Source organism: Lonchura striata, chromosome 20, assembly GCF_046129695.1.
Source record: "Lonchura striata isolate bLonStr1 chromosome 20, bLonStr1.mat, whole genome shotgun sequence".
NCBI lineage: Eukaryota > Metazoa > Chordata > Aves > Passeriformes > Estrildidae > Lonchura > Lonchura striata.
In genome coordinates, this window is record NC_134622.1 from 7,435,647 (window position 1) to 7,462,695 (window position 27,049).

General features: G+C 60.7%; 6 protein-coding genes and 2 non-coding genes across 8 annotated transcripts; 5 read left to right on the forward strand and 3 right to left on the reverse strand.

Annotated features, from left to right (window-relative positions):
* Positions 1-388: 388 nt before the first annotated feature.
* On the reverse strand, positions 389-2,765 carry PROCA1 (protein interacting with cyclin A1). The gene is made up of 4 exons (XM_021550853.2): positions 2,243-2,765; positions 1,398-1,530; positions 1,021-1,155; positions 389-943 (listed from the first exon to the last, which is right to left on the reverse strand). Exons 1-4 carry the CDS (start codon positions 2,763-2,765, stop codon positions 448-450), a joined length of 1,287 nt encoding a protein of 428 aa, XP_021406528.2. The 3' UTR covers positions 389-447.
* Positions 2,766-3,300: 535 nt separating this feature from the next.
* Positions 3,301-5,037, forward strand: LOC110482054 (adenine phosphoribosyltransferase). Its single transcript, XM_021550977.3, has 6 exons — positions 3,301-3,683; positions 3,817-3,966; positions 4,082-4,175; positions 4,257-4,403; positions 4,484-4,579; positions 4,680-5,037. The coding sequence occupies exons 2-6, from the start codon at positions 3,844-3,846 to the stop codon at positions 4,805-4,807; spliced, it is 588 nt and encodes a 195-aa protein (XP_021406652.2). The 5' UTR covers positions 3,301-3,683; positions 3,817-3,843; the 3' UTR covers positions 4,808-5,037.
* Positions 5,038-5,057: 20 nt separating this feature from the next.
* On the reverse strand, positions 5,058-7,856 carry RAB34 (RAB34, member RAS oncogene family). The gene is made up of 11 exons (XM_021550919.3): positions 7,815-7,856; positions 7,051-7,156; positions 6,872-6,963; positions 6,523-6,588; positions 6,240-6,341; positions 6,107-6,171; positions 5,971-6,022; positions 5,765-5,846; positions 5,595-5,685; positions 5,404-5,514; positions 5,058-5,317 (listed from the first exon to the last, which is right to left on the reverse strand). Exons 2-11 carry the CDS (start codon positions 7,102-7,104, stop codon positions 5,250-5,252), a joined length of 783 nt encoding a protein of 260 aa, XP_021406594.1. The 5' UTR covers positions 7,105-7,156; positions 7,815-7,856; the 3' UTR covers positions 5,058-5,249.
* A 330-nt stretch (positions 7,857-8,186) lies between these two features.
* Positions 8,187-10,180, forward strand: RPL23A (ribosomal protein L23a). Its single transcript, XM_021551036.2, has 5 exons — positions 8,187-8,305; positions 8,703-8,883; positions 9,069-9,245; positions 9,639-9,708; positions 10,118-10,180. Exons 1-5 carry the CDS (start codon positions 8,281-8,283, stop codon positions 10,130-10,132), a joined length of 468 nt encoding a protein of 155 aa, XP_021406711.1. The 5' UTR covers positions 8,187-8,280; the 3' UTR covers positions 10,133-10,180.
* LOC116184326 (small nucleolar RNA Z17) lies at positions 8,926-8,997 on the forward strand. Its single transcript, XR_004149088.2, has one exon. It is a non-coding gene; the product is annotated as a small nucleolar RNA Z17 (small nucleolar RNA).
* LOC116184325 (small nucleolar RNA SNORD42) lies at positions 9,501-9,567 on the forward strand. Its single transcript, XR_004149087.1, has one exon. It is a non-coding gene; the product is annotated as a small nucleolar RNA SNORD42 (small nucleolar RNA).
* Positions 10,181-12,849: 2,669 nt separating the features above from the next.
* TLCD1 (TLC domain containing 1) lies at positions 12,850-14,881 on the reverse strand. Its single transcript, XM_021550900.2, has 4 exons — positions 14,685-14,881; positions 14,459-14,541; positions 14,044-14,126; positions 12,850-13,615 (listed from the first exon to the last, which is right to left on the reverse strand). The coding sequence occupies exons 1-4, from the start codon at positions 14,879-14,881 to the stop codon at positions 13,220-13,222; spliced, it is 759 nt and encodes a 252-aa protein (XP_021406575.1). The 3' UTR covers positions 12,850-13,219.
* Positions 14,882-16,157: 1,276 nt separating this feature from the next.
* Positions 16,158-26,836, forward strand: NEK8 (NIMA related kinase 8). Its single transcript, XM_021550892.2, has 15 exons — positions 16,158-16,358; positions 16,589-16,794; positions 17,724-17,956; positions 18,583-18,714; positions 18,901-19,109; positions 19,500-19,579; positions 19,848-20,029; positions 20,240-20,390; positions 21,460-21,536; positions 22,718-22,835; positions 23,115-23,265; positions 23,376-23,539; positions 23,746-23,904; positions 24,011-24,169; positions 25,740-26,836. The coding sequence occupies exons 1-15, from the start codon at positions 16,312-16,314 to the stop codon at positions 25,766-25,768; spliced, it is 2,097 nt and encodes a 698-aa protein (XP_021406567.2). The 5' UTR covers positions 16,158-16,311; the 3' UTR covers positions 25,769-26,836.
* Positions 26,837-27,049: the final 213 nt, after the last annotated feature.

The following is a 27,049-nucleotide window of genomic DNA, read 5'->3' on the forward strand; positions in this document are numbered from 1 at the left end:
TTGCAGGCATTTGAGGAGCCTTCAGGGAGGGCCAAGCTCCTGTTCCTCCCAAAGGAATGGAGAAGGAATTGATGCTGGTGTGGGAGCATGGGAAAGGCAAGGCATGAGGAGGATGAGAGAGCTTGGGTGGTGCAATTCAGAGAACTCCCGGAGAAAATTACACGCCTGAGGAGCTGGAATTTAACCCTCTAGCAGGGGAGCTAAACCTGGGGCTCAGCCCTGCTGCCAGCACGTGGCCAGGAGCTGTGTCCAGTGCCAGGACAATGACATGAACTGAGGGGGGCAGTGAGGAACAGCTCAAACCCCTGGATCCCCACCCAGTCTCGGTGTTCCCCTCCCATGGGATCAGCCCCCGGTGCCATCCTTTCCCCAGAGACAAAGCCAAGGATGCTCAAGCAGATGTAAATTTATTTCACAGCCAGAACCCATGCAGGGCCCAGGGGGGACTCAGAGCTGCAGCTCTCGTGCAGGTTCAGCCGGAATTTTACTTTTCAGCCTCTTCTTTCTGTTCCTCTCCTTCCTCCTCTTCCCGTGGGTGGTGGGGACCGGCGAGGGAGTGGCTGGCACTGGCTCCCTGCCCACTCCCTCCGGTGCCGGGGCATCGCTGAGGATGGTGTTGGATGCTTCCCCCAGGGATGGCAACAGGGCCCGGGGATCAGCAGGGGCAGCAGCTGCAGGATGGTTCTGTGCCCTGTGGCCTTTCTTTTTCAGCCCTTTCCCCTTTTTTTTCTTATCTTTCTTTCTCTTCCTCTCTTTCTTGACTGCCTTGGGCGCTGTCCCCGTGTGATGATCCACTGGGAGGGCTCCTCCTTCTGTGCTGCCCCATGGGGGGCTCAGGGGGACTCCCCTGGGCCTGGCTGCCCTGTCGATGAGCTCCCCCCCAAATTCATACAGCACCGGCTCTCGGGGCACCGCCACGGCCACCGTGTTGTACGTCTTGCACCTGCCAGAATCGAGGAGGCACCACGGGGTGGGACAAGCCCGGGCAGGGGACAGTCCCCAGGGCAGGGGGGCACTCACCAGACATAGAGATAGGGCTCCACACACTCCTCCCTGTAGGTGAACTCGAAGCAGGGCACCTGGATGACGTTGAAGAAGGCCTGGCCCACCACCCGCGAGGCCGTGTCGTTCACCCGCCGCAGGCACTCCTTCAGCCTGCCCGGGGCACAGCCGGGCTCAGGGGCTCAGCTGGGCACAGCTGGGCACATCTGGGCTCAGGGGGCACAGCTGGGCTCAGGGGGCACAGCTCGGTTCAGGGGGCACGGCCAGGCTCAGGGGACACATCTGGGCTCAGGGGGCACAGCCGGGCTCAGGAGGGCACAGCCGGGCTCGGGGGGCTGCCAGCCCCCGGGGGGATGCCGGGGTGCCCCGGGGCAGGCTGGCAGGCTGGCACTCACCGCTGGTCGCAGTCGCAGTGGCTGATGGTGTGCCAGCGCAGGTTGCGGTAGCCGTAGCGGGCGCTGAAGGGGTGGATGACGTGCTGGCAGTGGTCGTGGTCCCGGCAGCACCGGTCCGTGTCCCGGTGCTCCCCTGTGGGGAAACGGGGGCTGCAGGCAGGGCTGGGGGGCCGTGAGCAGGGCTAGGGTTGAGCTAGGCTAGGACTGGGATCAGGATTAGATTGGATTGACACAGGCATGGAATCATGGTGGGATGGGTAAGGATGGATGGGTTGGGCTCAGCTGGATCAGCACAGCGTGGGGACAAGGCTGGCGCTGGGATGGGCACTGGGCTGTGCCAGTACCCCACTGGGGATGAGAATGGGACTAAAATGGATCCTGGAGCAGGGCCACGAGAGGGTTTAGACTGGGATCAGGAGAGCAACTGGGAGTGGACCAGTCTTGGGATGGGAACTGGAATGGCAGCAGGATGGAGCACAGAGTAGGCTGGGGACAGAGGCTGGATCAAGAGTGCACCAGGACCAGATTGACAGTAACTGGGCAGAGGTGAACTGGGATTGGACTGGTGCTTGGGTGGGGACTGAACTGGGACAGACAGGAATTGAATTAGCATGGGAACAGGGGCTGGAGTAGACCAGTACTGGGATGGACTGGATTAGGATTTGTGGGGACTGACCCAGCACTGGGCTGGGTGTGTTGGAGGAGCACTGGGTTGGGGATGGGGTGGGATGGGATGGGATGGGATGGGGATGAGGAGAAAGGATTTGAGGAATGGAATTGGAAGGGATGGAAGGCAGTGGGATGGGATGGGAAGATACATGTAGCAGCATCCCTGCCGCCCTTACCCAGCTGCTCGTAGCTGTCCGCGTTGCTGCCCGCACCGCACCACAGCGTCCCGGGGTAGGTGAGCCCGCGGCGGGCGCGGGCCCGTCCCGGCGGGGCCGCTCCGGGGGCAGGTGGCAGCAGGAGGAAGAGGAGGAGGAGGAGGCAGCAGAGCAGCCCCGGGGCGCACATGGCACCGCGCCGCTCGCCGCCGTGGGGCCGCCTTATAGAGTGGCGCAGCCCGCCCACGCGGGGCGGCCCGGCACGGCTTGGCACGGCCCGGCACGGCCCGGCACCGCGCCGAGGGTCCCGCAGAGCCGGGGTGCTGCAGCCGCTCCCGCAGCCGCGGCACGTCCCGCGCCGCCAGCCCGCGGGGAAGGGGTCACCCCTCCCGGTGGGACCGGCCCCGTTGCTGTGGCAGCCGGTGGGGTGATGTGCCGGGACCGGTAACGAGCCGGCCCCAAACCCCCGCCCCGTGACGCACCGGCCCCCGCACAGCCCCCGGCCCCGGAGCGGCCCCCGACGGGAGAACGATGCTCCCTGCATCCCTGCGTCCCACCCTATGGATGCTCTGTGCAGCCCCGGATCCCAGCCCACAGACACGCTCCCTGCATCCCCGTGTCCCTCCCCGCGGGTGCTCCCCACATCTGCACGTCCCACCCCACGAGCGGGTGCTGCATCCCCATGTCCCATCCCACGGAGGCTCCCTGTGGCGCTGCATCCCATCCCATCCCATCCCATCCCATCCCATCCCATCCCATCCCATCCCATCCCATCCCATCCCATCCCATCCCATCCCATCCCATCCCATCCCATCCCATCCCATCCCATCCCATCCCCATCCCCATCCCATCCCGTCCCACAGATGTGCCCGTACGCCGTGTGACATCCCGGAGCCCGGTGCCAGCCGGGCTGGCAGCCACACTGGCATTCCCAGAGCGCTGCCAGGGCTGTCCCTCCTGCCAGCTCCTGCCCCGGGAGCCCATTGGCAGTCAGGGCACGGCCCTGGCTCACTGGGATGCTGTGAGATCCAGCTCTCCGCAGGGCAGGACAGATCCTGGACACCCCAACGGGGACGTGCGTGGCCTCAAAAAAATCCCTGCGCTGCCCGGGACCACCCAAAGCTGCGGGACACCCCCCGAGCATCGCCCTGGCTCGCTGGCCCTCGCATCACAGGGTGCCACACCACTGTGCCACCCGCGCTGGCATGGGCTGGGGGCACCCACGTGGGGTGCAAACACCGCAGCCCCTTTTCTTCCCAGCACAGCACTGCCTGGCTGGGACAGCAGAGCCGGAGGGGGACATCGCTGGCCCGTGGGAAGGGTTCCTGCCTGGCACTGTTCCAGCGTCCAGCTGGCCGAGGGCGCTGGCCCGGTGCCACAGGGGCTGCCCCCGCTCAGCTGTCGCTGTCTGTGACGCTCCCGTGACGGTCCCGCTCGGCTCAGCCCTGCCACCAGCACCCAGGTACGGAGCCAGAATGGGAACCCTGGGCCTTGGGGTGCCACGTGTGGGTGTGGGTGGGGGGCACCAGGCCGTGGGGAGCCCTGTGGAGAACGGAGGTGGGGAAATCTCACCCCCCCCTCCCCTTCATGTTCAGTGCTTGCAGCGCCTGCAGTCCCCACGCATGGACCTGTGCCACGTCCCTGCCACCCGGGAGAAGGGCTGGTACCTGGCACTGATGGCCCCCAACGTCAAAGGTCCCAACTATGCCTGGCTGGACCCCTCCCGGCTCTACTGCCACCCGCAAGTACCCAGTGCCCGGGGTGCCAGGGAGGGCTGCATCCCCACGGGGCTGCTGGGGCGCCCAGCTGTGGGTGCCCACGGTGGGCTGCGGGCACCCAGCCCCTCCGCTCTCCCCCCAGGGCTTGCAGGACTGTGTGGCCGACCTGCTGCAGCCCTTCCAGGGAGATGCCATCGACATGGTGGCCGGCATCGACGCCATGGGCTTCATCCTGGGTGAGCAGGACGCGGCTCACGGGCCAGCGTGGGGTCCCTGCCCCTTGTGCCGGGGCTCTGACGGCGCCGTGCCACCTCCAGGCGCCGCGGCCGCTGCTGCTCTGCGGAAAGGCTTCCTGGCCATCCGCAAAGCCGGGCACCTGTGCGTGCAGACGGTGGCACAGCCCTACAGCGACTACTCGGGCCGCCAGAAGGTGATGGAGGTCCGCGCCGATGCCATCTCACCGGGTGAGCCAGCAGGGCGCTCCCCTGCCAGGGGGCTGCGGCGTGGGCACGGGGCGCTCATCCACAGCCTCTGCCCCCTCCAGGTCTGCGCATCCTTCTGGTGGACCAGTGGGTTGAAACTGGGGGCACCATGAGAGCGGCCATCGAGCTGGTGGAGCGGCTGGGCGGGGTCGTGGCAGGTAGGAGAGGGCAGCCCAGGGTGCACCCATGGGTGCAGAGGGACCAGCGTTCCCACGGGGTGTGGTGGCCAGTGCTGAGCCCCCCTGCGTGTCCCCACAGGCGTCGCTGCCATCTGCATGGAGAACAGCGAGGGAGGGAAGTGGATCCAGGAGCGCTACAAGTGCTCCCACTGTGTCCCCCCGCGCCTGCAGCCCCGCTTCGACCAGCACCGCTTTGGCTGGGACTGACGTGGGAGTGTCACCTCGTGTGTCCCCTGGAGGGCTGCTGGCTCTGCAGGACAGGGATGCTCCTCGGTGGAAAAGGAACTCATCCTCAGCGGCAGCCATCCATCCTCCTGCTTCCCTGTGAGCCTGGGGGCTGCAGCCAGGGACAGGGAGACCCACAGCCAGCCCCAGCCCCCTGCCCCCAGCCCCACACCTTCCTTACAAAGCATAAAAAAGATTTTATTAAGGCAAAAGGGAGCCTGAGGACATCTCCCCCTGCAAGCAGTACCTGGGTTTGCATAGCTACAGGAGCCACACGAGTGCTCCTGCCTGCCCCAGCCGGGGGTGCCCAGGCAGGCAATGGGCTGGGGGGGCTGGGGGTGGCAGGGACATCTCCTGGGGGCCGGCCGGGGTCGCCCCTCTTTGGTCCAGAGGTGTGAGCACGGAGGGGGCCGGGGCTGTCCCCTCACGGGCAGCACTTGCGATTCCTGCGGGGCGTTGACAGGTACAGGTCGCTCTCCCTGCTGCTGATCCCTGAGGCACACAGGAAGGAGGGTTGGTGGCTGGCTGGCTGCGGGGACCAGGGGGACACCCACGCAGGGCTGGCCAGGGCTACTCACGCACGGTGTCGCCGATCCTGCGGGCGCCGCGGCCGCGCTCCAGCTCGGCCAGCACGCTGCCCTCAAAGGTCAGCGCCGCCACTCGGAAGAAGAAATCCCGCACGTTCTCCCCTGAGGGAAGAGACCCCCTGAGTGCCCCCTGACCTGGCTGGTGCCGGGATCTGTAGCCCCCCCAGCCAGCTGGGACTCACCAGTGAGAGAGGAGACAGCCCAGTACTCTGCCTGCATCTCCTGGGCCACCTTGAGAGCGTCCTTCTCTATCAGGCTGTACTTTGCTGGGGTCTGCCAACCAAGCCGGGCGTGGGTGGGTGACAGGGACAGCCAGGGCACAGTTTGCCCACAGGGATGGGGACACACTCACGGTCAGATCCTTCTTGGAGCCCACCAAGAAGAGGATCACGTTGGATGGGTCGTTCTCCTTCAGAGCCTCAGCCAGCCACTGCCTGTGGGAGCCACTGTCACCAGCTGCTGGCCGAGCACTGCCCTCGTGCCCACACACCTCAGCAGCCCCACAACCCCTCTCTGTCCAGCCCTAAAGGCCCCCATGCTGGGCCATGTGTCACCCACCGTGTGTGCTCCAGGGTCTCCAGGTCATTGATATCGAAGACAATCACGATGGCTGGGAAGGAAGGAGGGGTGAGATGGGGACGGGGACAGGGACAGGGACAGTGGGGTGGCATCTGGGCTGCAGTGAGGAGCTCACCCTGTGCTCCCCGGTAGTAGGTGGAGGCGATGCACTTGAAACGCTCCTGGCCAGCCGTGTCCCACCTGGGGGGATGTGGGAGGTGAGGAGGGGGTTGCAGGGGTGTGTGGGGAAGGGGCTGGCACCTACTCACAGCTGCAGGCTGAAGGGCACCCCCAGCACCTCAAACCGCTCCATCTCGAAATCCACCCCGATGGTCGCCTTGTAGTTCTTATCAAAAACGTCCTTGCAAAACCTGGTGGGGAGTGAGGCGGGTATCAGCATCCCCTGACCCCCTCATCCCAACCCCGTGGGGGCTCAGCGTCCAGAGTCTGGCTGGAGCTGGGCTCAGCCCACGGTGCTGCCGCCCTTTGGGGGAGAGGGATCCCTCCCCCCCATCGCCATCCCCCTCCGAGCCTCTCCGGGGGTCCCGTTACCGGTTGATCAGGCAGGTCTTCCCCACCGAGAGGTCTCCCACCACGATGATCTTGGAGATCTTGAACCTGCAGCGAGGGGGACGCGCGGCTCGGCAGGGTGGGGGGCAAGGGGGACTCCCATCACCCCACGGCCCCTGGCGGCCGCGGCGCTCCGCATCCCCGCCCCGCGCTCCCCGCGTGTCCCCCCGTGTCCCCCCCGCGCCGCATTCCAGCGCCGTGACGCAGGGCTCGGCACCGGGCAGCGCCGCCAGCCACGCGGCGCCCACGCCGCGACCCCCACGCGCGGCTGGGGCACCCACGGCACCCCCACCCCGACCCCCACCCCGACCCCGAAACGGGCGGCACCGACCCCACGGTGCCCGTCCGCTGCTCCTGGCAGGCGCTGGCCACCGTGGGGTGGAAGGAGGGGCGGGTGTGCAGGGCGGCCTCCGTCCGAAAACACTGCGGAAGGGACAAAGAGGGGACACCGGCGTGACCACGGGGCTCGGCCGGGTCGCCCCCCACGGGCTGGCGTGTCCCCCTGCTCACCGCGGGCAGGTCGGTGATGATCCGGTCCCTGCGGACCGGAGCCAGCACGTTCATGGTCCGGGGGTGGCCGGGGGGAGCAGCGGTGGGATGAGGGTCACCGCGGGGTCTGGGGACAGAGAGAGCAAGGAGTGGCGATGTCCTCACGGCACAGTTGTGGCCACTAGCAGCACTTTGGAGCGTGGTTGTCCCCGTGTCCCCAGGTGGGACTGTCCCCTTAGTCAAACACTCTCCACTTTCCCAGACACGGCTGTCCCCTGTGTCCTGATTCCCCAATGCCACCAAGGCTGGCTGTCCCCACATCCCTGTCACCTCGAGCCCACATCTGTCCCCACATCGAGCCACCTCGACTGTGGCTGTCCTCACACCCTGGCGCATCCCCACATCCCCATCCTAAGGTATCAGTGTCCCCCTGCCCTCAGCTGTGGCTGTCCCACACTGTCCCACAATGTCCCACACCCCGCGACAAAGCTGTCCCCGTGTCCCTGCACACCCGTGTACCACTATCCCCATCCACCCATCCCCGTGTCCCAGCTGTCCTCACGGCCATCCCACGGTATCACTGTCCCTTGTCCCGCAATCTCGCTGTCCCCAAATCTCACCCACCCCCACCTCCGTGTCCCACCGGTCCCCGCGTGTCCCGCCCGTCCCGTGTCCGCCGTGCACAGACCCCGCTGTCCCCTCGCCTCGTCCCAGTCCAAGATCAAGCTCTCCCTGCCTCGTCCCTGTCCCCACGGTGAGGGGATGACCCGGGGTGTCCCCGTTACCGTCAACCTCCCAGCTCCGGTAGCGGTGCTCGGTTCTTCACGCCCAGTCCCGGAGTAACCGGCGTTCTGGCCCCTCCCACGCCCCCGTTCGGGGGCGTGGGAGGGGCCAGAACGCCCGTTACTCCAGGCCTGGGCCATTGCGCTGCTACCACCGCGACGGGACCCCGGTAATCCCCCGCCACCCCGGGGTTCATCCCGGTCCCGCACCGCCACGACGGCGGCAAGGGACAGCAGCGTGCCAGACTACAACTCCCATGACGCCTCGCGGCGCACGGGACACCATCGCGCGTGTGCGCGGGATGCCGTTAAGAACTACTACCACTACCGGCATGCTTCGGAAATGTCGCGAGAGTTGGGGCGGCGGGGTGATGGGGGGGATTCCGTCTTGCTCCCGCGAGATTTTGGGGAGGGTATAAGCCCGTGCAGCGCGGGGTGGGAGACCCCTTTCGGCTTCCGCCTGGCCAAGATGGCGCCCAAGGCGAAGAAGGAGGGTGAGGGCGCGGGGCTCTGGTTCTGTGTTGGGGCCGCGGGGCGGCGTGTGGGACCCCGCGGGGAGCTGGTATATGTGTGTGGGGGGATGAGCTAAGCGAAACGGGGAGTAGCGCGGAGTTCCGGCGCTGTGTTAGGCGCGGGCACGTGTAGGTGGCGGGGCAGGCCTGCCGGCTTGTCTGAGGGAGGTGGGGGATGTTCCCGCCTCGATGCTGGGAGTCGTGTGTGGGGAGGGAATAAGTGACTTTACCCGCATGGAAGCGGGAGACTTTAAACTCAAGTTGGGCGTTTTGGGGCTCCTCTCGGTTGTGTGAGGAGCGCGGGGCGCTGGGTGAGGTCCTGCTCATTGACCGGGGGAAGCCGCAGATCCTTGTGGTGCTGACTGAGCTCTCCTCACAGCTGTGCCTCCGAAGACAGAAGCTAAGGCAAAGGCGCTGAAGGCCAAGAAGGCCGTCCTGAAGGGGGTCCACAGCCACAAGAAGAAGAAGATCCGCACGTCGCCCACTTTCCGCAGGCCCAAGACGCTGCGGCTGCGGAGGCAGCCCAAATACCCCCGGAAGAGCGCCCCACGGAGAAACAAGTGCGTGGGGGTTGGGGGGTGGGAGCAGCCCTGGTGGTTTGGGGTGCAGGTGATGATTTTAAAGCGACCAAAGCCTGAGAGTTTGTGATTATGACCTTAGGTGACTGATGCATCCCAAAGAAAGCTCCTGGAAATTCAGAGGAGCAGCTGCCAGGCCTCTGTTAATCATAGGGCCTCTCTTGCAGGCTGGACCATTATGCCATTATCAAGTTCCCTCTGACCACAGAATCGGCGATGAAGAAGATCGAGGATAACAACACTCTGGTGTTCATCGTGGATGTCAAGGCAAACAAGCACCAGATCAAACAGGCTGTCAAGAAGCTGTATGATATCGATGTGGCCAAGGTTAACACGTTGATCAGGTGAGAAGGGGGAGGAGAGCAGGTCCCTGGTGGGTGTGAGGTGCTTCATTTTAGCAGGAAGTGGGAACACGTGTGTTTGAGGTTCAGCAGATGTGGGATAAAGCTCCATAGCTAAGTGCAGCTTTTGACTGAGCACATCTTGGTGGAAGTGGGAAATGTTGGCAGGCCAGAGTGTTGGTTTCCTCAGGGAGCTCTTGGCTTCTTCGGGGGGCTCTTTGCCTCTTCAAGGAGCACTTCTGACACCCAGGGAGTCCTGTGCAAATGATGTAAACTTTTGATTCCACTGAGTAATGTGATGCTTCCAAAGGAACCACTGATGCACATGGGAGTTGCAGGAATGTGGAGCAGGGGGGAGGAGTTGCCTCTGTCCTGATGCCTCCTCTTCCTCTCTAGGCCTGATGGAGAGAAGAAGGCTTACGTCCGACTGGCTCCGGATTATGATGCACTGGATGTGGCCAACAAGGTGAGATGTCTTTAAAACATGGGAGCTTTTTTTGCACTTTGTCTCATGTCTCCTCCACTGGTTGTTCTTCCTGAGTTTCTTCATGAGGTACTTGTGCTTCAAGCGTGGTGGCACTTCTGTGGCCTTGTAGGCAGACAGGATCTGAGTGCTGAGGAGCCAGGCTCAGTCAGTTCAGTCCTCAAGGAGGCAGAGGTGGTACAGAGAGGAGTAGGGAAATGTACAGCACAAGGAGCACTGTGGAAATAAATGTCCCAAGTGGGTGTGTAAAGCTCTTGGGCTGGTCTGGGAGGAGGAAGCCTTGGAGGACAGAAATCCTGGAGAGAAGCAGCCGTGGCAGTGATGTCTGTGGTGGAAGCTTTGCCTTTCTGCCACCATAACATCTGTTTTAACATCCTTTGCTTCTTTCCAGATTGGAATCATCTAAACTGCATCTGCTGAGGACTGTACAGACTTAATAAACTTTGTGACACCACTGAGGGCTCTTGTGTTTTGTGGCAGCACAGCCCGTGTGAAAGAGAGCACCCAGCAAACTTCTGGGCCTTCACTTCCTTACAGGGGCTCCTCCTTCCCTTCCTGGCAGTGGTGGGCAGAGCTGACTGCTCCAGGAGAGGGCTGTGCAGGGACAGTGCTGCCCTACTCAGAGAGTGTTTGGGATTCTGTCAGTGTGAGGTGACACCTAAATCTCAAATACCTCTACATTTTCCCCCAGATCTCTTGTGCCTTGCATTTTCTTGCACAGGGTAATTAGGATGTGTTTGTGAACAGTGTTCTGGGTGTTCTACATCTCTTCCTTGTGAAACCGACCACGGGTGGCCACAACAAAAACCTGGCAGTGGCTCTGATGTGATACAGGTGACCTGTCACACCATTTCCCCAGCGTATCAGCTCCCTGCTTATGCTGCAGGTTCACTTGGAACCCTCCTGCTAATCCAGCAGTGGAGGCTTTGTGGGTTTTTTCTGGCACAATCTCCACGTGCTTACAGTGTGAGTTTCCCTGGTGGTGTTCCTCACAGGGTTCACTGTCCTCAGGGTTGTTTCCAAATGCTGCTGTTGGCTGCCTCTGCAACGTTTGGCTTTAAGTGTCTAGATGAAACCAGGTTTTTGGAGTGTTTGGAGTCAGGAGAACGTGGAGCACTGGGTGAGCAGGGAATGGGGGAAATACGCAAAAGTCTTCAGGGTACTTGAGCTTAAGTACATACTTAGATTTGACTGAGAAAGATGATGAAAGCCATGACCAAATATTGACTGGGGTGTTTGGGCTCTTGAATGCTGGGACACCGAGTTCCTTCAGGCCTCTTGGGGGTGGCAGATTCCCAGGGCAGTGGTGGATGAAAAGAAGGGGCTGCTCTCAGGACTAGGGTGGAGCTTTGTGCTGAGTTGTGTGGCCCTGGCTTGACACCCCTCACTTGGGATCGGGCGAGGTGGGCAGGAGATGCTCCCTGCCTGCTGTAAGGGATGGAAAACTGCCTGGAGGATGAGTGCTGCTTCCCTGTGTGCTTCCCTGTCACCACCAATCCAGCCTCTTCCCTGTGGATGTGCAGAGCAGGGTCCCCTGACCCCCAGGCACCTTTTTACACGTAGTCACATGTAAGAAAGATGTGGGAGAAGTTGCCCCTCTTGCAGCAAAGCTGCTGTCACTGCTGGGCAAGGATTGGGGCTGCAGAGGCTGGGTGTGCTGCAGCCAGAGGCTGGAGGAATTCCACATCAGCATGACTTGCAGTCAGCCTTGGCTCAGCTCAGCCCAGTGGTGCTGCCCTGGTGCTTCTCTTGCCTCTTGCTCCTGGCTGCCAGCCTGCCTGCTCCCAGCTGCACTGCTGGGGGAGGCTCCGGGAGGGGAACAGCAGGGAGCTGTGCTCCCTCCTTCGGGCAGCTTTGTCATGCCTGGTGTGGGCTGGTCTGAGCCTGTGACCTGCTGGGACAGAGCTGGGTCTGCTTCAAGTGGAGAGACAAGGGGGAATGTGTGCAGCAATAGGGGTGAGGGCAAAATTAACGTTTGGGCCTAGTTGTGATGGCAGATGCAGTCATCTAAACTGGAAAGAGGCCACGAGGCTTAAGCTGCAGCTGGAAGACACAGACATAGCTGTTGGGATGTGCTGCTGAGAGCAAGGCTGGGCCCTGCCAGGGCTGCTGAGCTCTGCTTTGAGCAAGGAGGGACGAGGCAGCAGGTTTGGAGCTGGTATCGATCCCTGCCCACACTGTCCAAGCTATCACATCTCTGTTCCAGCTGCCAGGCTGTTCCTGGCACCGGTGTCAATGCACACCAGGGAGTCCCACCAGCATCCAGATCCTGTGGGGTGTTTCCTGGCTCTCTGGTGGAAAGGTGATTCCCCCACTGCCTCCCCTTAATCACCAGCTTATTTCAACCGCAGTGCCTGTCTCTGCCTGAGCTGGGCAGGTGCTGGGGTGGGTGGGACAGATCCTTCCCAGAGCAGGATCCTGCTGGGCAGGAGTCGCTCTAAACTCCCCTCTAAGCTGCTAACACTGATCCCAGAGCTGTCACATCAGCAGGATTTGCCTCTCTGGTGCTCCACAGGACCGGCTGGGCCAGTTCTGGCCCTACTCTCCCAGGGAGCTGAGCCCCACTTCTGCGAGAGTTGCTGGAACCATCCCGGTCCTGTGGCTGCAGGAGAGGGGCCAGCATGCTCATGGGGCTGCAGCTGCACTGCTCCAGGGGGATGCAAGCATGCAGAAATCTTCCAGGAAGAGCCCTTGGCCTCACATGGCTTTTCCATGCCAGCTCCACTTCACGTGGCTGTTGGGTGAGTCACACAGCCCAGCCAAGCTCCTCACCGCCAGGCTGGAGACAGGCAGGTCAGGCACTGCCACAAGGCTTGGTACCTCTCCTGGCTCCCTTCAACTGTTCCCTGCACAGCCCTGGGTCTCTGGAAGAGCAGAGGAATGAGGAAGAAGAGGGGAGCCCATCCACATAAGAGACACAGTTGTGCTGTTCTATGCTCAACTGGGTTGGCAGGACCCAGCAGGCTGAAAGGTCCCTAGGACAAAGCGAGCAGCAGGAATGTGCCCTCTCCTTCCCTGAGAGCTGCCAGCCCTCCTCAGGGAATGGGGCACATCCTGTCCCAGAGCCCTGGCCCAGGGGGAGCCCCCAACCTGCTCTGCCCCACAGAAGAGCCAGCCCAGGTGTGCTGCGGCAGCAGTAAATAGACCGATTTTAATGCTCATAACACCCAACATCACCACGGGAGGGACTCGTTCCCTCCCTCACAACCCTTCCAGGCATCAGCTGCAAAGCACAGCCACCCCTGGCCCTCCAGCTGCCTGCAGGGAAGCTGACTTGGGCTGCTTCTCCATCGGCCATGCCTCTGGCTTCAGCAGCATCCCCGCAGCTCGGTGAAGCTGTCGGGCTGGTCCGGCAGGGAAGCTCTTTTAGGCAGCAGAGCGGGTGAAGGCAGGGCCTGGGGCCAGGGAGCGAGCCCTAAGGCACATCAGAGCAGCTTTGGAGAGCCCAAAACTTCCAGCAGCCGGAGCCCGGGTCCCCCTGGGCGCGCACGTCTCAGTCTATCAGAAACTTCTCACCGTCTACATCTCTCCCTGCAGAGCCCTTGCGCAGGGAGGGGAAAAAATCGGAGCGGAGGAGGCGGGAGAAGTACATGAGGATCATGGCGTCGAGCAGCAGCAGGTTGGCGGTGAGGAAGGCACCCTGGCCCTGCACCTCCACGTAGCGGAGGAAGTACCAGGTGAGGTAAGCCTGGGGCGCCAGGCGGAAGGCGAAGTACATCACCAGGTTGATGTACTTGTTGGCCTCGTAGAGCGCCGGGGAAGGCACGTTGCTCATCTTCAGCAGCATGCGCACCGTGAGGAAGATGTTGCTCACCTCCACCAGCAGCAGCAGCACCGCTGCCACCAGGAAGCGGCCTGTGACGATGAGCGAGACGAAGGCAGAGATGGCCTGGGACACACACACACAAAGCAGGGTCAGCTCACCTTGCCCTGGGGAAAGCGAGTCCTTCCCCGACCTCAGTGAGAGCACACAGTTCTGTTCCCCCACCCAGAGATCCCAGCGGGCAGCTGAGCTTAGAGAAAACCGGTCTGGAAAGCCAGATCCCCCAGGACCAGTTACACCTCCCTGTGCTGGGATAAGCCTCCAGCTCTTTCCGCTCCCAGCTCGGCAGCCTGGCTGGCTCCAGGCGCTCGGAGCTGATGCTGGCAGGCGTCCTGCCCCACCAGGCGCCCTCGCCTTGTTGATACAGAGCCTACCTGGCAGCAGGGCGAGACACAGGGAAGAGCACCAGCTTGCCCCACCATAGCCTGTGAAACCTGGGTGGGCTGAGCCTCAGGATATGTGGTAGCCCCCCCCCCCGTGCTGGCTGTACTCACCATGGCATGGTGGACCAGGTATTCCCAAGATGAGCGGGACTGATGGTTGAAGATGATGTCAAGGGTGTCATGGATGAAGTAGCCTGTGGGATGAAGGAGCACGTTCAGAAGGTCTGGCTTGTGCACCATGACCCACTGTGAAAAGGAGGAGCAGAGAGGAGGAGGAAGGTGGTGTGACTTCTCTTCAGGTGTCAGAAACACCTCCACCCCGTCTGGGTGTCTGGGTATGGAGAGACGGCTATTCCCTGGGGGTTGGCAGCCTGTGGGCTCCACGCTGTGATTAAGGCAAGAGGCATGGAGCTGCCCAGCCCTTGAGCCAGTGGCTCATCCCGACCAGCATACCGGGCAAAGCTGAGCAGGGAGTGGGCAAAGTCCGGCAGGGTGGCTGCGGCCACTGCCCTGCCTGGCTCCTTACCTGAGGAAAAGCAGACCAGCAGGTGCCCTGAGACGCTGTAGCCGTCCTGGATGTCGGAGAGCAGCTCCGGAGAGTGCCAGAGGCTGGGAGTGACGAGAGGAGGAAGGGAGTCAGCCTAGGCTCCGGGACGGGCAACACGGGGAGCCCCTACCCGCTCCCCACTGCCCAGGAGTGCCCGGTTCGCACCGCGTTTACCGCGCCCGCCGCTCCCCGCGCTGCCCCATACCTAAAGAGGGCCCACAACCCGGCCAGCACGGAGTGTGCGAAAGAGACGAGGAGATTCCTCCAGCGCCAGACGCGGCCGGGACGGCTCCGTACGGCGGCGGGCTGCGGCACGGCCAGGGCCAGCCGGCGCAGCGCCCCGAAGATCGCCACGCTGCCGCCCACCAGCGCCGCCGAGGCCGCCCGCCCGCCCGGGCCCATCGCGCCCGTCCGGCGGCGCGCGCCCGCGGCGGGCGGGGCCACGCCCCTCCCCGGCCACGCCCCCTCCGCGTGCGCCAGCGGGGCCACGCCTTCCCATTGGGCACTCCCCCCGCGCTGGCCACGCCTACCCGCGCGCGCCTGCGCGGGGTTGGCGGGCGCTGGGGGGGCGTGGCCGCGGATTTCATTGATAAGCGGCGCGCTGGCCACGCCCCCCGGCGGTGTGTGTACGCGTGCACGCGCGGGCGGGGCGCGCACGGGTGCGGGGTGCGGGGCGCGCACGGGTGCGGGGTGCGGGGCGCGCACGGGTGCGAGGTGCGGGGCGCGCACGGGTGCGGGGTGCGGAGCTGCCGCCCCTGTGTGTGCCGTGCAGGTGTGCGGGGCGCGGAGCGTGCTCCTGCTGGGCGAGACAGCACCTGCCTGCCGCACACCGCGCGTGTGGGCGCCAGATACCGCCCGGCTGCTCCCGTGGGCAGCGCGGGAGGGTGGGTGGGTGCAGCGTGTGCCTGGCAGACGTTGCCCGTCTGCGCTTGGCCCTGCACGTCTGCCACAGTGGTGCACAGCTGGCGTGGGCCTCGCACATCTGTTCTGCCACACGTGCGTGTGTTCCCCGGCACGGTGTGGCTGTCACTGGTGTTGGGGGGAGGATGCCGGGGGAAACATCGTGCTTGGAAAAGTAGTGGGAGCAGCCACATACGCTCACCTCAAGGCATGGGGTGGGGCCTGGGGCACTCAAAGGTGCTCCCTAGTACCAGGTTGCAGTGGGGTGAGGCCGAAAACGCGGCGGGGTGCTGCTTTCTGCGTGGGGGTCCCGCCCCATCGCTGCCCCGCGCTGCAGAGCACCGGCTGACCCCCCCTCCCCGGTGAGCCGTGCTGGCTGTCGCTAGATGGCGGCAGGGCCACGTGGCAGTGCCACCACTGCCACTGCTGTCACTGTCCCCACTCCAGGACAGAGGCCGCCACTCCTGGGTGCAGGGCAGGACCCGCTTCCACGCTATAGCCGCCATCACGGCCGGCCTCGGGGGTGCTCGTGGTCTTGGGGTGTCTAAAGCAGGTCTGGGGGGGCATGGAGGAGACTCGTGCCCCTTGTGCTGGCCCTGCAGCAGCGCAGCCCCTCGCAGTGGGAGCCCCTCCAGGCTCGGGGCTGGAGGCTGCTGGAGAACCGCCGCTCTCTGGGGATGCGGCGTGTCCTGCTGGCATGCCCCAGTCGGGGCAGGCAGCCCAGCGCACCCCAGACCTCTCTCTGAGACCCAAGAGGGTCTGGCACCCGGTGGCACTGGGGTGTCACCCGAGCGGGGGGTGGCGTTACCCCCGCGCCCCCCGCCCGAAGCGCGGAGCCCCGGGGCGGTCCGCACCGGCGCGGTTTGTCCGCCCGCGGACGCCGTAGCAGCGCGGAAGTGTCTCCATGGAGACGGGAGGAGCCGGGCCCAGGGATGGAGAAATACGAGCGGATCCGGGTGGTGGGGAGAGGGGCCTTCGGGTGAGGGGGCGCCGGAGGTGGGCGGTGGGGAGGCCTCCAGCCTTCCTGCCTCCGGACGGGAGGCTTTGAAGCCGCGTCGCCGTGGCAGCGAGGCGCTTGTGGCAGTGCGGGGTGGGCCGGGCTGGACGCGGCACCAAGTGCGGGCGACCTGTGTCACCCCCGGGTGATGGCCAGGCGCTGTGGGGTGTCCCCCCCGTCCCCGCGCTGAGGCGCCGGCCCTGTGCCCGCAGCATCGTGCACCTGTGCCTGCGCAAGGCCGACCAGAAGCTGGTGATCCTGAAGCAGATCCCCGTGGAGCAGATGAGCAAGGATGAGCGGCTGGCAGCGCAGAACGAGTGCCAGGTCCTCAAGCTGCTCAGCCACCCCAATGTCATCGAGTACTACGAGAACTTCCTGGAGGACAAGGCGCTCATGATCGCCATGGAATACGCCCCAGGTGGGCCCTGCTGTCCCCCAGTGCCTGTAGCTGGTCCCCTGGTAGGTCCAGGGCATGCCAAGCACTTCACTCTCTTTGGGTCAAGCTGCTGTGGTGTTACCTTGTGCTCCTCGTAACAATCCTGGGCTTTGCACCCCCAAGAGTCCAAGCCCATCTCTGTTGAGGAGACATTTTTGTAGAAGAGTATCTGGTGGTGCTTGGTGGACACCAAATTGACCATGAGCCAAGTGACCAAGCGTTGATGCAGGTTGTGGAGTCACCATCCTTGAATATACTCAAAAGATTCTGGTCCTGCACAACCTCAGTGGCTCTCCTGAAGCAGTGGCCTCACAAGGTCCCTTCCAACCTCAGCCACTCCATGATTTACACCTTCTAACCATATCCAAAACAAGGAGATTTCAAACCCCTCTGTGCCTGATCAGCATGTTACCATCTGCCCTTGCCTCAGGTTTCAGGCACATTTCCCTGTGTCAACTCTGTTGGCCCCGAGATTTCCTGTGGAGTTTCAGATGAAGTCAACATTTGCATGAGGGCTTGCTAAAAGCTGTATGTGAGCCCTGAATCTCAACCTCCCCTTCCCAACAAGGGCCTCTCTGTGCCACGTGGCCTCTTGGACTGCAAGAATTCTCCTCTGCAGAACAGGCTGATCTTGTTCTGCCATGAAGGTTTATGTTCTCTTCCAAGAGCTGTAATTTTAGTGTTTCTTTTCCTGCTGCTTTTGATAATATGTCAACAGTAACTTCTCTCTGGCTGTTTCTTCCTCCTACCAACTCCTTCAGGAGCATTGGAGGATGTGCTGTGTATCCCACCAGGATGTGTTTTTCCCAGATGCTTGGCTTGTTAGGATGCCAAAATGGCAAAATCCCCCCACCCCGGGTTTTAGGCCAGGTTTGTGCTGTCCTGTGCCCACAGCCCCTTGTTCCTTGCAGGGGGCACTCTGGCAGAGTTCATCCACAAGCGCTGTAATTCCTTGCTGGATGAGGACACCATCCTGCACTTCTTCGTGCAGATCCTCCTGGCCCTGCACCACGTGCACACCAAGCAGATCCTGCACCGTGACCTGAAGACCCAGAACATCCTCCTGGACAAGCATCGCATGATCGTCAAGATCGGAGATTTTGGCATCTCCAAAATCTTGAGCAGCAAGAGCAAAGCCTACACGGTGAGTGGCAGCTTCTTACCCTGTGGCAGCAGGCTGGAAACTGGATTTGGCTCACAATAGTCTCTGGGAAGTGGCTTTAGGCAGTGTCTCTTTTGTTCCTTGGCTGATATCTTCTTGCCCGAGTTTGCTGTGGCTCTGTGGGCTGCAGAAAAGTAAGAAAAGACCTGCCCAAACCTGGGAGAGGATGAGGTGTCTGGACCCACTGGTGAGGGCAGGCAGGGTGGCTCCTGCTAAGGGTGGTGTTTGCAGACTCGTCTGACACATCCTTAGTAAATAAATTCCTGCCTGTGCACTCCCATCCTGCGTTAATCTCCTTTCTCTGCTTGACATTTAGTGTCTTTCCCCACCTGTGCTAATCTGACCAGACGTTTGTGTTACGCTCTGGGCTCTGATTCTCTCAAGTGGATAGAAGCAAAATTAGAGGCAATCACTGTATGTGTCACTGGAAAGGCAAATCCTCTTGTTTTGCACTGAGATTGTCAGGCAGCTGTTGATGCCAAGAGAACAAAAGCCCAGCTCTGTGGAGCTTTGGTTGGTGGTGTTCAGCCAGCTCTGCACCAAGCCTCCCTCTTTCCACCACTCTGCCCCCGTTTCACTGCACGGTGGCAAATTTTTGTCTCTTGTAGGTGGTGGGAACTCCGTGCTACATCTCCCCAGAGCTCTGTGAAGGGAAGCCTTACAACCAGAAGAGTGACATCTGGGCCCTGGGATGTGTGCTCTACGAGCTCGCCAGCCTCAAGAGGGCTTTCGAGGCTGCGGTAAGAGCGATGCGGTTTACACGTAGCACAGGGAGCCGTGGCCTCTCACTGAGGTGAAAATGTATGCTGGGATCACTTCTCAGCGAGCCGGGAAGTGTGAAGGCAGAGGGCAGTGCTGAGAGCTCCTTACTCCTTGGCCTCGCCCCTGACTGCCCAGCCACTGTTTGTCTCTTGTTTTCTCTCCAGAACCTTCCTGCCTTAGTGCTGAAGATCATGAGTGGGACGTTTGCCCCGATATCGGATCGATACAGCCCCGACCTGCGCCAGCTCATCCTCAGCATGCTCAACCTGGATCCTTCCAAGCGGCCCCAGCTGAATGAGATCATGGCCCAGGCCATCTGCATCCGGCCCCTCCTGAACCTCTACACAGACGTGGGCAGCGTCAAAATGAGGAGGCAAGTGACACTGCCACCTCAGTGTCCCTTGGGAGGGGCTGCCACAGCCCACAGCACGGCTGACCAGCTCGCTGCCTCCCTTCTGCATTTTCCCAATGCAGCTCTCCTGTGCTGCCTAACGTGCAGCTGCTGCTGGCTGAGCTTGGCCCAAGGGCTCAGAGCCAGGCAGGTGCCATGGCAGGTGTGGGCTTGTCATCACAGTGACAGCAAACAGAGAGTTGTGAGCACAGGGGGAAGTGAGCTGGTGCCAACTCCCCCTCTCAGGTTGTTTAAAGCACCGACAAAGCAGAGCTGTGAATGATTCACCCGTGGCTTCTGCTGTAGCTCTGCCCAGGCGTTCTGTGATCCAGGGCTCTGCAGGACATTAAAGGCTGGATTTTGGTTTGGCAGGCCTGAAAAACCCTTGGCTCCAGTGCCCACAGTGACCCACAGCCGGACAGGGGGACGGGCAAGCAGTGCCAGGCAGAGGGGTGAGTTCTGGCATGGTGTGTTCAACTCAGCTCCATTTGGAAGGAGCCTTTTGTTTGGATGACACAAGTCAGAGAGACACTCGGGGTTCTGGAGAGAGGAACTCAAGAGATGTCACCTTCCCTGAGCTCTGGAGGAGCCCTGCACCCCTTGAACCAGCACTGGTCTGGCTCTGGCAGCTCTGCTGGCACCCAGACTGGCTGGTGCTGTCGCTTTTCCTGTGGGAGGAGAGTCAGGGATCCACATGAATGATTTCTCTGTGCCCCACAGGTGTCCGACGTGAGTCAGCCAGGACAGGAATCCCACCTCCACTGTCCTCCATCTACACGTGGGGCAGTGGGATCACCACCCCTCTCCGCCTGCCCATGCTGAACACTGAGGTGGTGCAGGTCTCTGCTGGGAGGACACAGAAGGCTGGGGTCACCAAATCTGGGAGGCTCATCCTGTGGGAGGTGAGTGACAGGGAAGCTGGGGCAGGAGTGGCTGTGGAGCTTTGGATGTGTGATTTCTGTGAAGAAGGCATTTCTGCTCACTCACAGACCCTGGCACTGCCTCCTCCAGGACTGCAGTCCCAGCCAGGGTGTGGGTAATGCTGATAAGCCTATGGGAAGGGATTCATCAGTGTTCTCCAACCCGGTTCTTCCATGGCTTCTCTCCATCAGGCTCCTCCCATGGGTGCTGCTGGGGGTCCTTCTCTCCCAGGAGCCACTGAGCAGCTCCAGCCTCAGTTTGTGTCCCGCTTTCTGGAGGGCCAGTCTGGAGTGACCATCAAACATGTGTCCTGTGGTGATCTTTTCACAGCCTGCCTCACAGGTGAGCTGCTGCCTCCTGCCTCCACCTGCCTGGAGCCCAGAACCCCCTAAAACCCAGTGGGACTGCCTGGGGAGCCTGCTCAGAGAGGAGGCAGAGAGATGCTCTGGGCTGGGGTGACACAGAGACCTCTGTGGCCTCTCATGTAGCATCATGTAGGACTCAGAAATGGCAGACATAGTCCTCCCACACTGGTCAACTTGGTTCCAAACACTCTGGTGTGGAGAGGGCCACAAGCAGTTGGACTTAGGTGATCTTAAAGGTCTTTTCCAACCTAAGTTATTCTATGATTTTGTGAAATCTCCTGTGCTTGTTGTCCTGATTGCATTGGTGACACTTGATACCAGAACTGGCAGTGGGGACTGGAGTGTGAGGAGACTCTCTGTCACATACTCTGAGCATGATATGGGCACATGCAGTGACCAGCAATGACTGGTGTCAGTGAGGAGTCAGCGTGAGCTGCTGCAGGGCTGCTTGTCCTCAAACTGCAGGAAAGCAGGGTTTGAAGCCCGCTCAGAACAGCCCAGGAAGTGTTCTGGATGAAGTGGAGCACACACACCAGTCCAAGGCCATGTTTGTGGAGCAAAGCCCTCCCAGTGGTCCTGTGGGAGCTCTGTTTGCTCTTCTGCTGGGGGTCAGAGCAGCAAACAAGAGATACAGAGCAGGCAAACTCCATGGGCATGTGTTTATCCTACCTCCCACGGCGTTTCCTGCCACCCCTCTGCTGGGCAGCTGCTCAGGGAGTGCCTCTGTGACTTTAACACCTTGACAGACCGTGGGGTTCTCAGCTCCTGCGTACACAGCTGCAGCAATGTTATCTCAGTGCTCTTATCACTGCTGTTTGTTTGTTGAGCCGTTGCAGCACGGTGAGGCTGCAGCTCCCTGGGAGCTCCTGCAGCTCCCTGGAAGCTCACTGAAGGCTTTGTGGCCCCTGCAGCCCGTTCTAAGTCAGAGTGGGTCTGATGTCCTGGGAGCCACGGCCACCCCTTGGCTGTGCCACCTCGCAGGGCCTCACGTGTGCCTTGCAGGGCCTCACATGTGCCACTGACAAGGCTCCTTTCTGCTCCTCCAGACAGGGGGATAATCATGACTTTCGGCAGCGGCAGCAATGGCTGTTTGGGGCACGGAAACTTCACGGATGTGAGCCAGGTTGGTGGAGAGGTGGAGAGGGTGCTGGGCGTGCTTACCCTGCTTTCCCCCAGGGTAAAAGATGGATCCATCACGTGAGGGGGCTCATCCCAGCTCCAGGGATGTGCATCCCAGGCATGCTCTGGCATCTGACCCCCTCCCCCTCCTCTCCCTGTCACTGTGGGTTTTAAAAGACCCAACCTGCCTCTCTCTTTCTCTCCCCCCCTGCACAATGATCCCTTTGAGCGTGGGGGAAGTCAAGAGCTGCCTTGTGGTTGCTGTTGGCAGGCTCCCAGCTTGGAGCCTGCCTCCAATCACACACCTGCCTGCTTCACTCTTGGCCTGCAGCTGCCAGGGTTCACTGAGAAAAGTTATTTTTCAAAAGAGCCAGTATTTAAAGAAGAGCTGTGTGTTTCCGATTGGCTCGGAACACTGGGGCTGAGGGCTCATTGCTCCCTTCCAGCTTCTGCCTCGCCTGCCCTCGGATGTGGCAGCAGCCGATGGCTTCCAGCCGAGCCCAGGGACCGGTGCCATTTGTCACTGTGGTCAGCTGGCCCGTTTGTTCCTGCTCCTCCCAGAGCTGAGCTGCTCCCTGCTTATGGCTGGGGAGGGGAGACCAGTTGGAAGCAGCAGCCAGATCCCAACAAACGGTGCTTTTCACTTGAGGATGATAATGAGTATGAGGCGAGGTGTCAGATCTAACAGCAGGTCACAGCAGGGGCTGGGTGAAATGTGGAGATCCTGGTCCCTCCACACTCTAATGAATCTGAGCTGTTAACTTGCAGCTCCTCTGCACAAGAGCCTTTGAGCCAACACATCCTGCACCAAGCCCCTGCCTGCTCGGAGCAGGCATTCACAGCCCCTGGCACTCCCCACATGGGCAGGGGGGCAAATCCCAGCCCTTGCTGAACCTCTTCCCTCTCCAAACTCTCATAACTCTCATGCTGGCTGTTTTCTTCCGCCCCAGAGATGTTTGCATTATCTTCTGTGCTGCGTGCACGTAGTCTCTTATCCCTTTGAAGGCTGTTTGGAACAAAAAAAAAAAAAAAAAAAGAAGAAGAAATTTCTCTGTTGTTTGTGTTGTATGAAAACTGGGATGCTGCCAGCACTCTGTTGAGTCTGGGGGGGCCGGGTGGGAGGGATGGGAGCAGCCGGGCAGGCTGGGAGGTCTCGGCTGACGGCTGCTGCTCTTCCCCTGCCAGCCCAAGATTGTGGAGGCCCTGCTGGGCTACGAGATGGTGCAGGTGGCCTGTGGTGCTTCTCATGTCCTGGCAGTCTCCAACGAACGGGAAGTGTTTGCCTGGGGCAGGGGGGATAATGGTAAGAGAAGTCTGTTTTGCAGAACAGGGCTTGTGCCTGTTCCCACTCCCTTTGCTGGCCCTGCTTGCCCACAGTCCCCTCCAGATGTGCTAGGGTGGGTGGGTGTGGAAGAGCTGCAGCTGTTTTGCTGCATACCAGGGCCCCCGTGCTTTGGGTTTTGCTGCTTTCTGGGATCCTGGGCTGGGCTCTTGCAGCAGCTGTGTCAGTGCTGCTCTCGGGGAGGCTGTGCTCAGGGTGTGTGTTGCCATCAGCTGTTCCTTGCTCTGTTCCTCATACCAGGTCGGCTTGGGCTGGGCACCGTGGAGTGCCACAACTGCCCCCAGCAGGTCACAGTCCCTCCAGAGCACGAGGCTCAGAGAGTCATCTGTGGCATCGATTCCTCCATGGTCCTCACAGTGAAGAACCAGATTCTTGCTTGTGGGAGCAACAGGTAAGAGGGGTGGGGGTCTGTGCTCCACATTTTACCCTCCTGGGCCTGTGTTGTGACCAAGGAGCTCCAGAAGACATCCCTGTGTGATCCTAGAGATTTTCCCTGTGCAGGTGTAACAAGCTGGGCCTAGACCGGATCAGCTCAGCAGAGGAACCTCCCCCAGAAGACCAGGTGGAGGAGGCCACTGTGTTTGTGTGTGCCCAGTCAGCCCCCTTGAACCAAGAGCCCATTGTGTGTGCTGACATCGGTACAGCACATTCAGCTGCTGTCACAGGTGAGGGTGTGTGCCCAAATTCTGAGAGGGGGAACACCTGCATTTGCCCTGTCTTCCTTCTGCCTGTTTCCCATGGGCAGTCTCTCAAGAGACACCCTGCTCCCAATCTTGAAGCTCTGTAGAGCAGAATGCTCACCCTGGAGACAGCAAGGGGCTTCAGTGTGTCCCAAGTGACACCCAGTTGTGTCTCTCCTCTCTGCTGTCAGCCTCTGGCCACTGTTACACCTTTGGGAGCAACCAGCACGGGCAGCTGGGCACCAACTCCTGCCGAAACAGCCGAGTGCCCCACCTGGTTGTGGGGCTCGAGATGATGAAGGTCACTGTAGTGGCTTGTGGAGATGCCTTCACTGTGGCCATTGGAGCAGGTGAGGCTGAAGCCCCCATGTCCTGGGCTGCAGCAGGCCCTGGCTGGCCTCTGCCTCTGCTGTGGCCAAGGCTGGTGTGCAGTGAGGTGTTTCTATCCCTCTGCAGATGGCGAGGTGTGCACGTGGGGGAAAGGAGCCAGGGGACGCCTGGGCAGGAGGGATGAGGAAACAGGAGTGCCAAAGCCAGTGCAGCTGGAGGAGACACATCCATACCTGGTGACCTCTGTTGCCTGCTGCCACGGGAACACACTGCTGGCAGTAAAGCGTGAGTAAAGGCTTTGTCCCTGTTACTCCTGCCATGAGGATCCAACCAGACACAATGCCATGTGACCAGAGCTGTGCTGAATAACCCTGGCATGTCAGCTCACTGTTATTCTAGTCCTTCTTGAGCTGTAGATGAATAGAAATAACTTCAAGCCCAAAATAATTCCCCTGCTGCTCTTCAGCTCTGTGACACTGCCTCTCCCACTGGGCAAGGGGAGCAAAGGGGTGGCAGAGGCTGTCTGGTGCACTCCCAGACAGGTAGGCTGGCCAAGCTAGTGTGCCAGCGGTCCACCGAGTAGCCAAAAAGAGCAGCTCTCTAATTGATGCTGCTGAAATAGAAGCTGAGATTTGAGGCGTCATTTTGGCTGCTGCCTTTCCATTGTGGTTTGGAAAAGATAGCAATGGTTTTGTGGTTCCTCTCTGCTCGGGCCAAAGGCAGCATCGTGGCTCGCTTAAAACGTGCCCGTGGCGTGACCTGCCCTTCCGTTGCCTGGGTGTACAACAGGAGCCTGGCCCAGACTGCTGCGGGGGCCTTTCTTCCTCCTGTGCTGGGCTGATGATGGCCTCGGCCTGGGCTGAGGGATTCCAGCCCCAGCCCACTTCAAGGAGGCTAATTACAGCCCGGAGGGGAGGAGGCCCGGCTGACAGCCCCATCGGCCCTTTTCCTCCCCTGCCAGTGCCCAGCTCTCATGTGATGTGCTCTGCCACGTGAAGGGGACGGAATGGCCGAGTCCCCAGGCTCAGGAACAAGTAGGGCATTTGTCACAGGAGTAAAAGGGTTTTGTTTCTGCAGGAAGACTGCAGGCTGCTCTCCCCTTCCACTGCTTGAGTTGCCCTGCACTCTGTGGCAGCTGGTTTGTGGGCTCCCACCTGCAGCACTGTAAGAGCAGGGACTGAGTGTCTGTTGTCCCACTGCTGTCCCTCTGCCCGAAACCTTGTCCTGTGCCAGTGCTAGGAGTGCAGACTCAGCGGTGTGAGGGCAGCAGCCTTGCCTGCCCCAGCATCCCACAGCAACCAGCGTACAAAAAAGCACTAAGAGCTCTGTAAAGAGCTGAGATTTGGGTTTTCACACAGCTCAATCTGCCTGGAAATTTCTCCAGCGAGAACACGAGATCTGGTGACACATGTGATGTCATTGCTGCTGTGATCTGGCCCCGGGAGGGTGCTGGCACAGGCAAGCTGCACTCTACCTTTGGGGCGGCCGTTCTGCTCCTCCCATGGGGCCAACTCCACTTTTGACTGGCTTGGGTTACTGCCCAGGTTATCATGAGCTGCTGCTGCTCCCTTCTCTCAATCCCACTGCAAACAGAATAACTGGGAGAAGCCAGGCTGGAGAGGAGGAGAGAACAAACCTCAAGAGACTGAATTTTGTCCTGCTTGGGCTCTGTCTGCTGGGCATGGCCTCGCTTGTGCTGCTACTGAGTTCTTGCAGTGGCTTCCTGTAGGGAAGGGGACAGGGATTTTGGTGCCCATCTGTTGGATATCGTGCCTGTATGAGGCAGAACACTTCTTGTAGCTTCATCAAGGTGGGACTTCCAGCTAAATCTTGATCTTTACTCTTTTTGTTTCAGCTGTTGTGGAGGAGTCGCCTTCCCAGTGAGTGAGAGCAGCCACATCCTGCTCTTCCTGCTGCCCATGGTGGTCTGGCTCAGATACACTCCAGGCTCCAGAGCTCCTCAGCTGCACTCTCAAGGCAGCAGTCTGGAAACAGAGCTCCTAACGATGGTTCCCAAGGAACCAGAGCTGGTCTCACTTATTGAATCGTCACTGTGAACCTCCAGTGCCTGAGAGTCACCGCCCTGGACATGCCCAGAGCTCTGGTGCTGCCTTCAGGGGGTCACACCGTGGCTCTTCCCCTCCCTGCTGGAAGTGCCTGTGTGGAAGAGTGAGAAGCACAGAGGTTGTTTTCCTCTGTGGAAGCTGTTTCTGGTTACAAAGCCCAGGCTGACAGCTCCGTGTCTGAGAGAGCTGTCAGCCTTTGCACAGTGTCTGGAGTCAGGGCCCCAGGCGCTGTGCTGGGTGACTAAATGCAAACCTCTTTGCTAATTACAGAAGTCTGTCCTTTCCCATCCCCCCACTAAAACATTTCACCCATTTATTGAGCACACTTTGGAGGGTCCTGCTTGCACGGCTGGCCGAGCTCTGCACGAGCAGCCTCCCTGTGTTGCACAGCTCTCCCCAAATGCAGCCTGGAGCTTTCCAATTACAGCCTCCCCTGGCCCCAGGAGCTCGCTGGAGGATTCTCCAGCTGACATTTATCCTCAGGCCCCTCAGTCCTGCTGCTCACCGGCTCACTGGCTCCCAGCTGAGCTAGGGAAGGCAGCAAAACACAGCCAGTGATCTTCAGTACTTGAAGTTTTTTAACCCAGATTTGTCCAGGGAACTGATGAGTTTTCACCCAGGGGTCTTTGCAGGCAGGAGAAGCACATCCATGTGTTATGGACAGGAGTCACATTTTTTGTCTCCAGAAGGGTTGTTTCCTTTCCTTTATTTTTTTCCTCTTCTTTTCCCTTTTTTAACTTACATTTGCCCTGGGCCATTTTTTGATGAGCTTCTGTCTCTGATCTGTCTGACATTGCAAATGCTCTTGCCTTTCACATCCATCTTTGTGCTGTTGCCAATCTGTTGTGTATAAAGTCAGTGCTTTCATAAGCTGGCTGAGATGAAATCTCTCTAATTATTTTTGTGATTCTTTCCTGTTTTCAACGAGGGAAACCTGCTAAAAGCCAACTGATCCCTCTGTCATGTGGAAGGTAATGAATTTGTGCAGCTCTCCTGCCCGTCCTTCCCTCGCCTCCCAGGCTCCGGCTGGGGAAGGAGCAGGTCCCGTCCGGCCGGGAGAGGCGTGTGCAGCCCTGGCTGCAGACACAGCCTCCCTCTT

Bases quoted from the DNA above. Each gene is read 5' to 3' on its own strand.
- PROCA1 (XM_021550853.2), bottom strand. From the start codon at position 2,765: ATGCAGGGAGCATCGTTCTCCCGTCGGGGGCCGCTCCGGGGCCGGGGG. The intron at 1,156-1,397 runs GTGAGTGCCAGC...TGCCCCGGGCAG, and splicing joins CACTGCGACTGCGACCAGCG to GCTGAAGGAGTGCCTGCGGC. The intron at 944-1,020 runs GTGAGTGCCCCC...CGATTCTGGCAG, and splicing joins GAGCCCTATCTCTATGTCTG to GTGCAAGACGTACAACACGG.
- LOC110482054 (XM_021550977.3), top strand. From the start codon at position 3,844: ATGGACCTGTGCCACGTCCCTGCCACCCGGGAGAAGGGCTGGTACCTG. The intron at 4,176-4,256 runs GTGAGCAGGACG...TGCCACCTCCAG, and splicing joins CGCCATGGGCTTCATCCTGG to GCGCCGCGGCCGCTGCTGCT. The intron at 4,404-4,483 runs GTGAGCCAGCAG...TGCCCCCTCCAG, and splicing joins CGCCGATGCCATCTCACCGG to GTCTGCGCATCCTTCTGGTG.
- RAB34 (XM_021550919.3), bottom strand. From the start codon at position 7,104: ATGAACGTGCTGGCTCCGGTCCGCAGGGACCGGATCATCACCGACCTG. The intron at 6,964-7,050 runs GTGAGCAGGGGG...TCCCTTCCGCAG, and splicing joins TCATCACCGACCTGCCCGCG to TGTTTTCGGACGGAGGCCGC. The intron at 6,172-6,239 runs GTGAGTAGGTGC...ACATCCCCCCAG, and splicing joins GTGCCCTTCAGCCTGCAGCT to GTGGGACACGGCTGGCCAGG.
- RPL23A (XM_021551036.2), top strand. From the start codon at position 8,281: ATGGCGCCCAAGGCGAAGAAGGAGG. The intron at 8,306-8,702 runs GTGAGGGCGCGG...CTCTCCTCACAG, and splicing joins GCCCAAGGCGAAGAAGGAGG to CTGTGCCTCCGAAGACAGAA. The intron at 9,246-9,638 runs GTGAGAAGGGGG...CTTCCTCTCTAG, and splicing joins AAGGTTAACACGTTGATCAG to GCCTGATGGAGAGAAGAAGG.
- TLCD1 (XM_021550900.2), bottom strand. From the start codon at position 14,881: ATGGGCCCGGGCGGGCGGGCGGCCTCGGCGGCGCTGGTGGGCGGCAGC. The intron at 14,127-14,458 runs GTAAGGAGCCAG...TTCATCCCACAG, and splicing joins GCTGGTCTGCTTTTCCTCAG to GCTACTTCATCCATGACACC. The intron at 13,616-14,043 runs GTGAGTACAGCC...TGTGTGTCCCAG, and splicing joins ACCTGGTCCACCATGCCATG to GCCATCTCTGCCTTCGTCTC.
- NEK8 (XM_021550892.2), top strand. From the start codon at position 16,312: ATGGAGAAATACGAGCGGATCCGGGTGGTGGGGAGAGGGGCCTTCGG. The intron at 16,359-16,588 runs GTGAGGGGGCGC...CTGTGCCCGCAG, and splicing joins GTGGGGAGAGGGGCCTTCGG to CATCGTGCACCTGTGCCTGC. The intron at 18,715-18,900 runs GTAAGAGCGATG...TTTTCTCTCCAG, and splicing joins AGAGGGCTTTCGAGGCTGCG to AACCTTCCTGCCTTAGTGCT.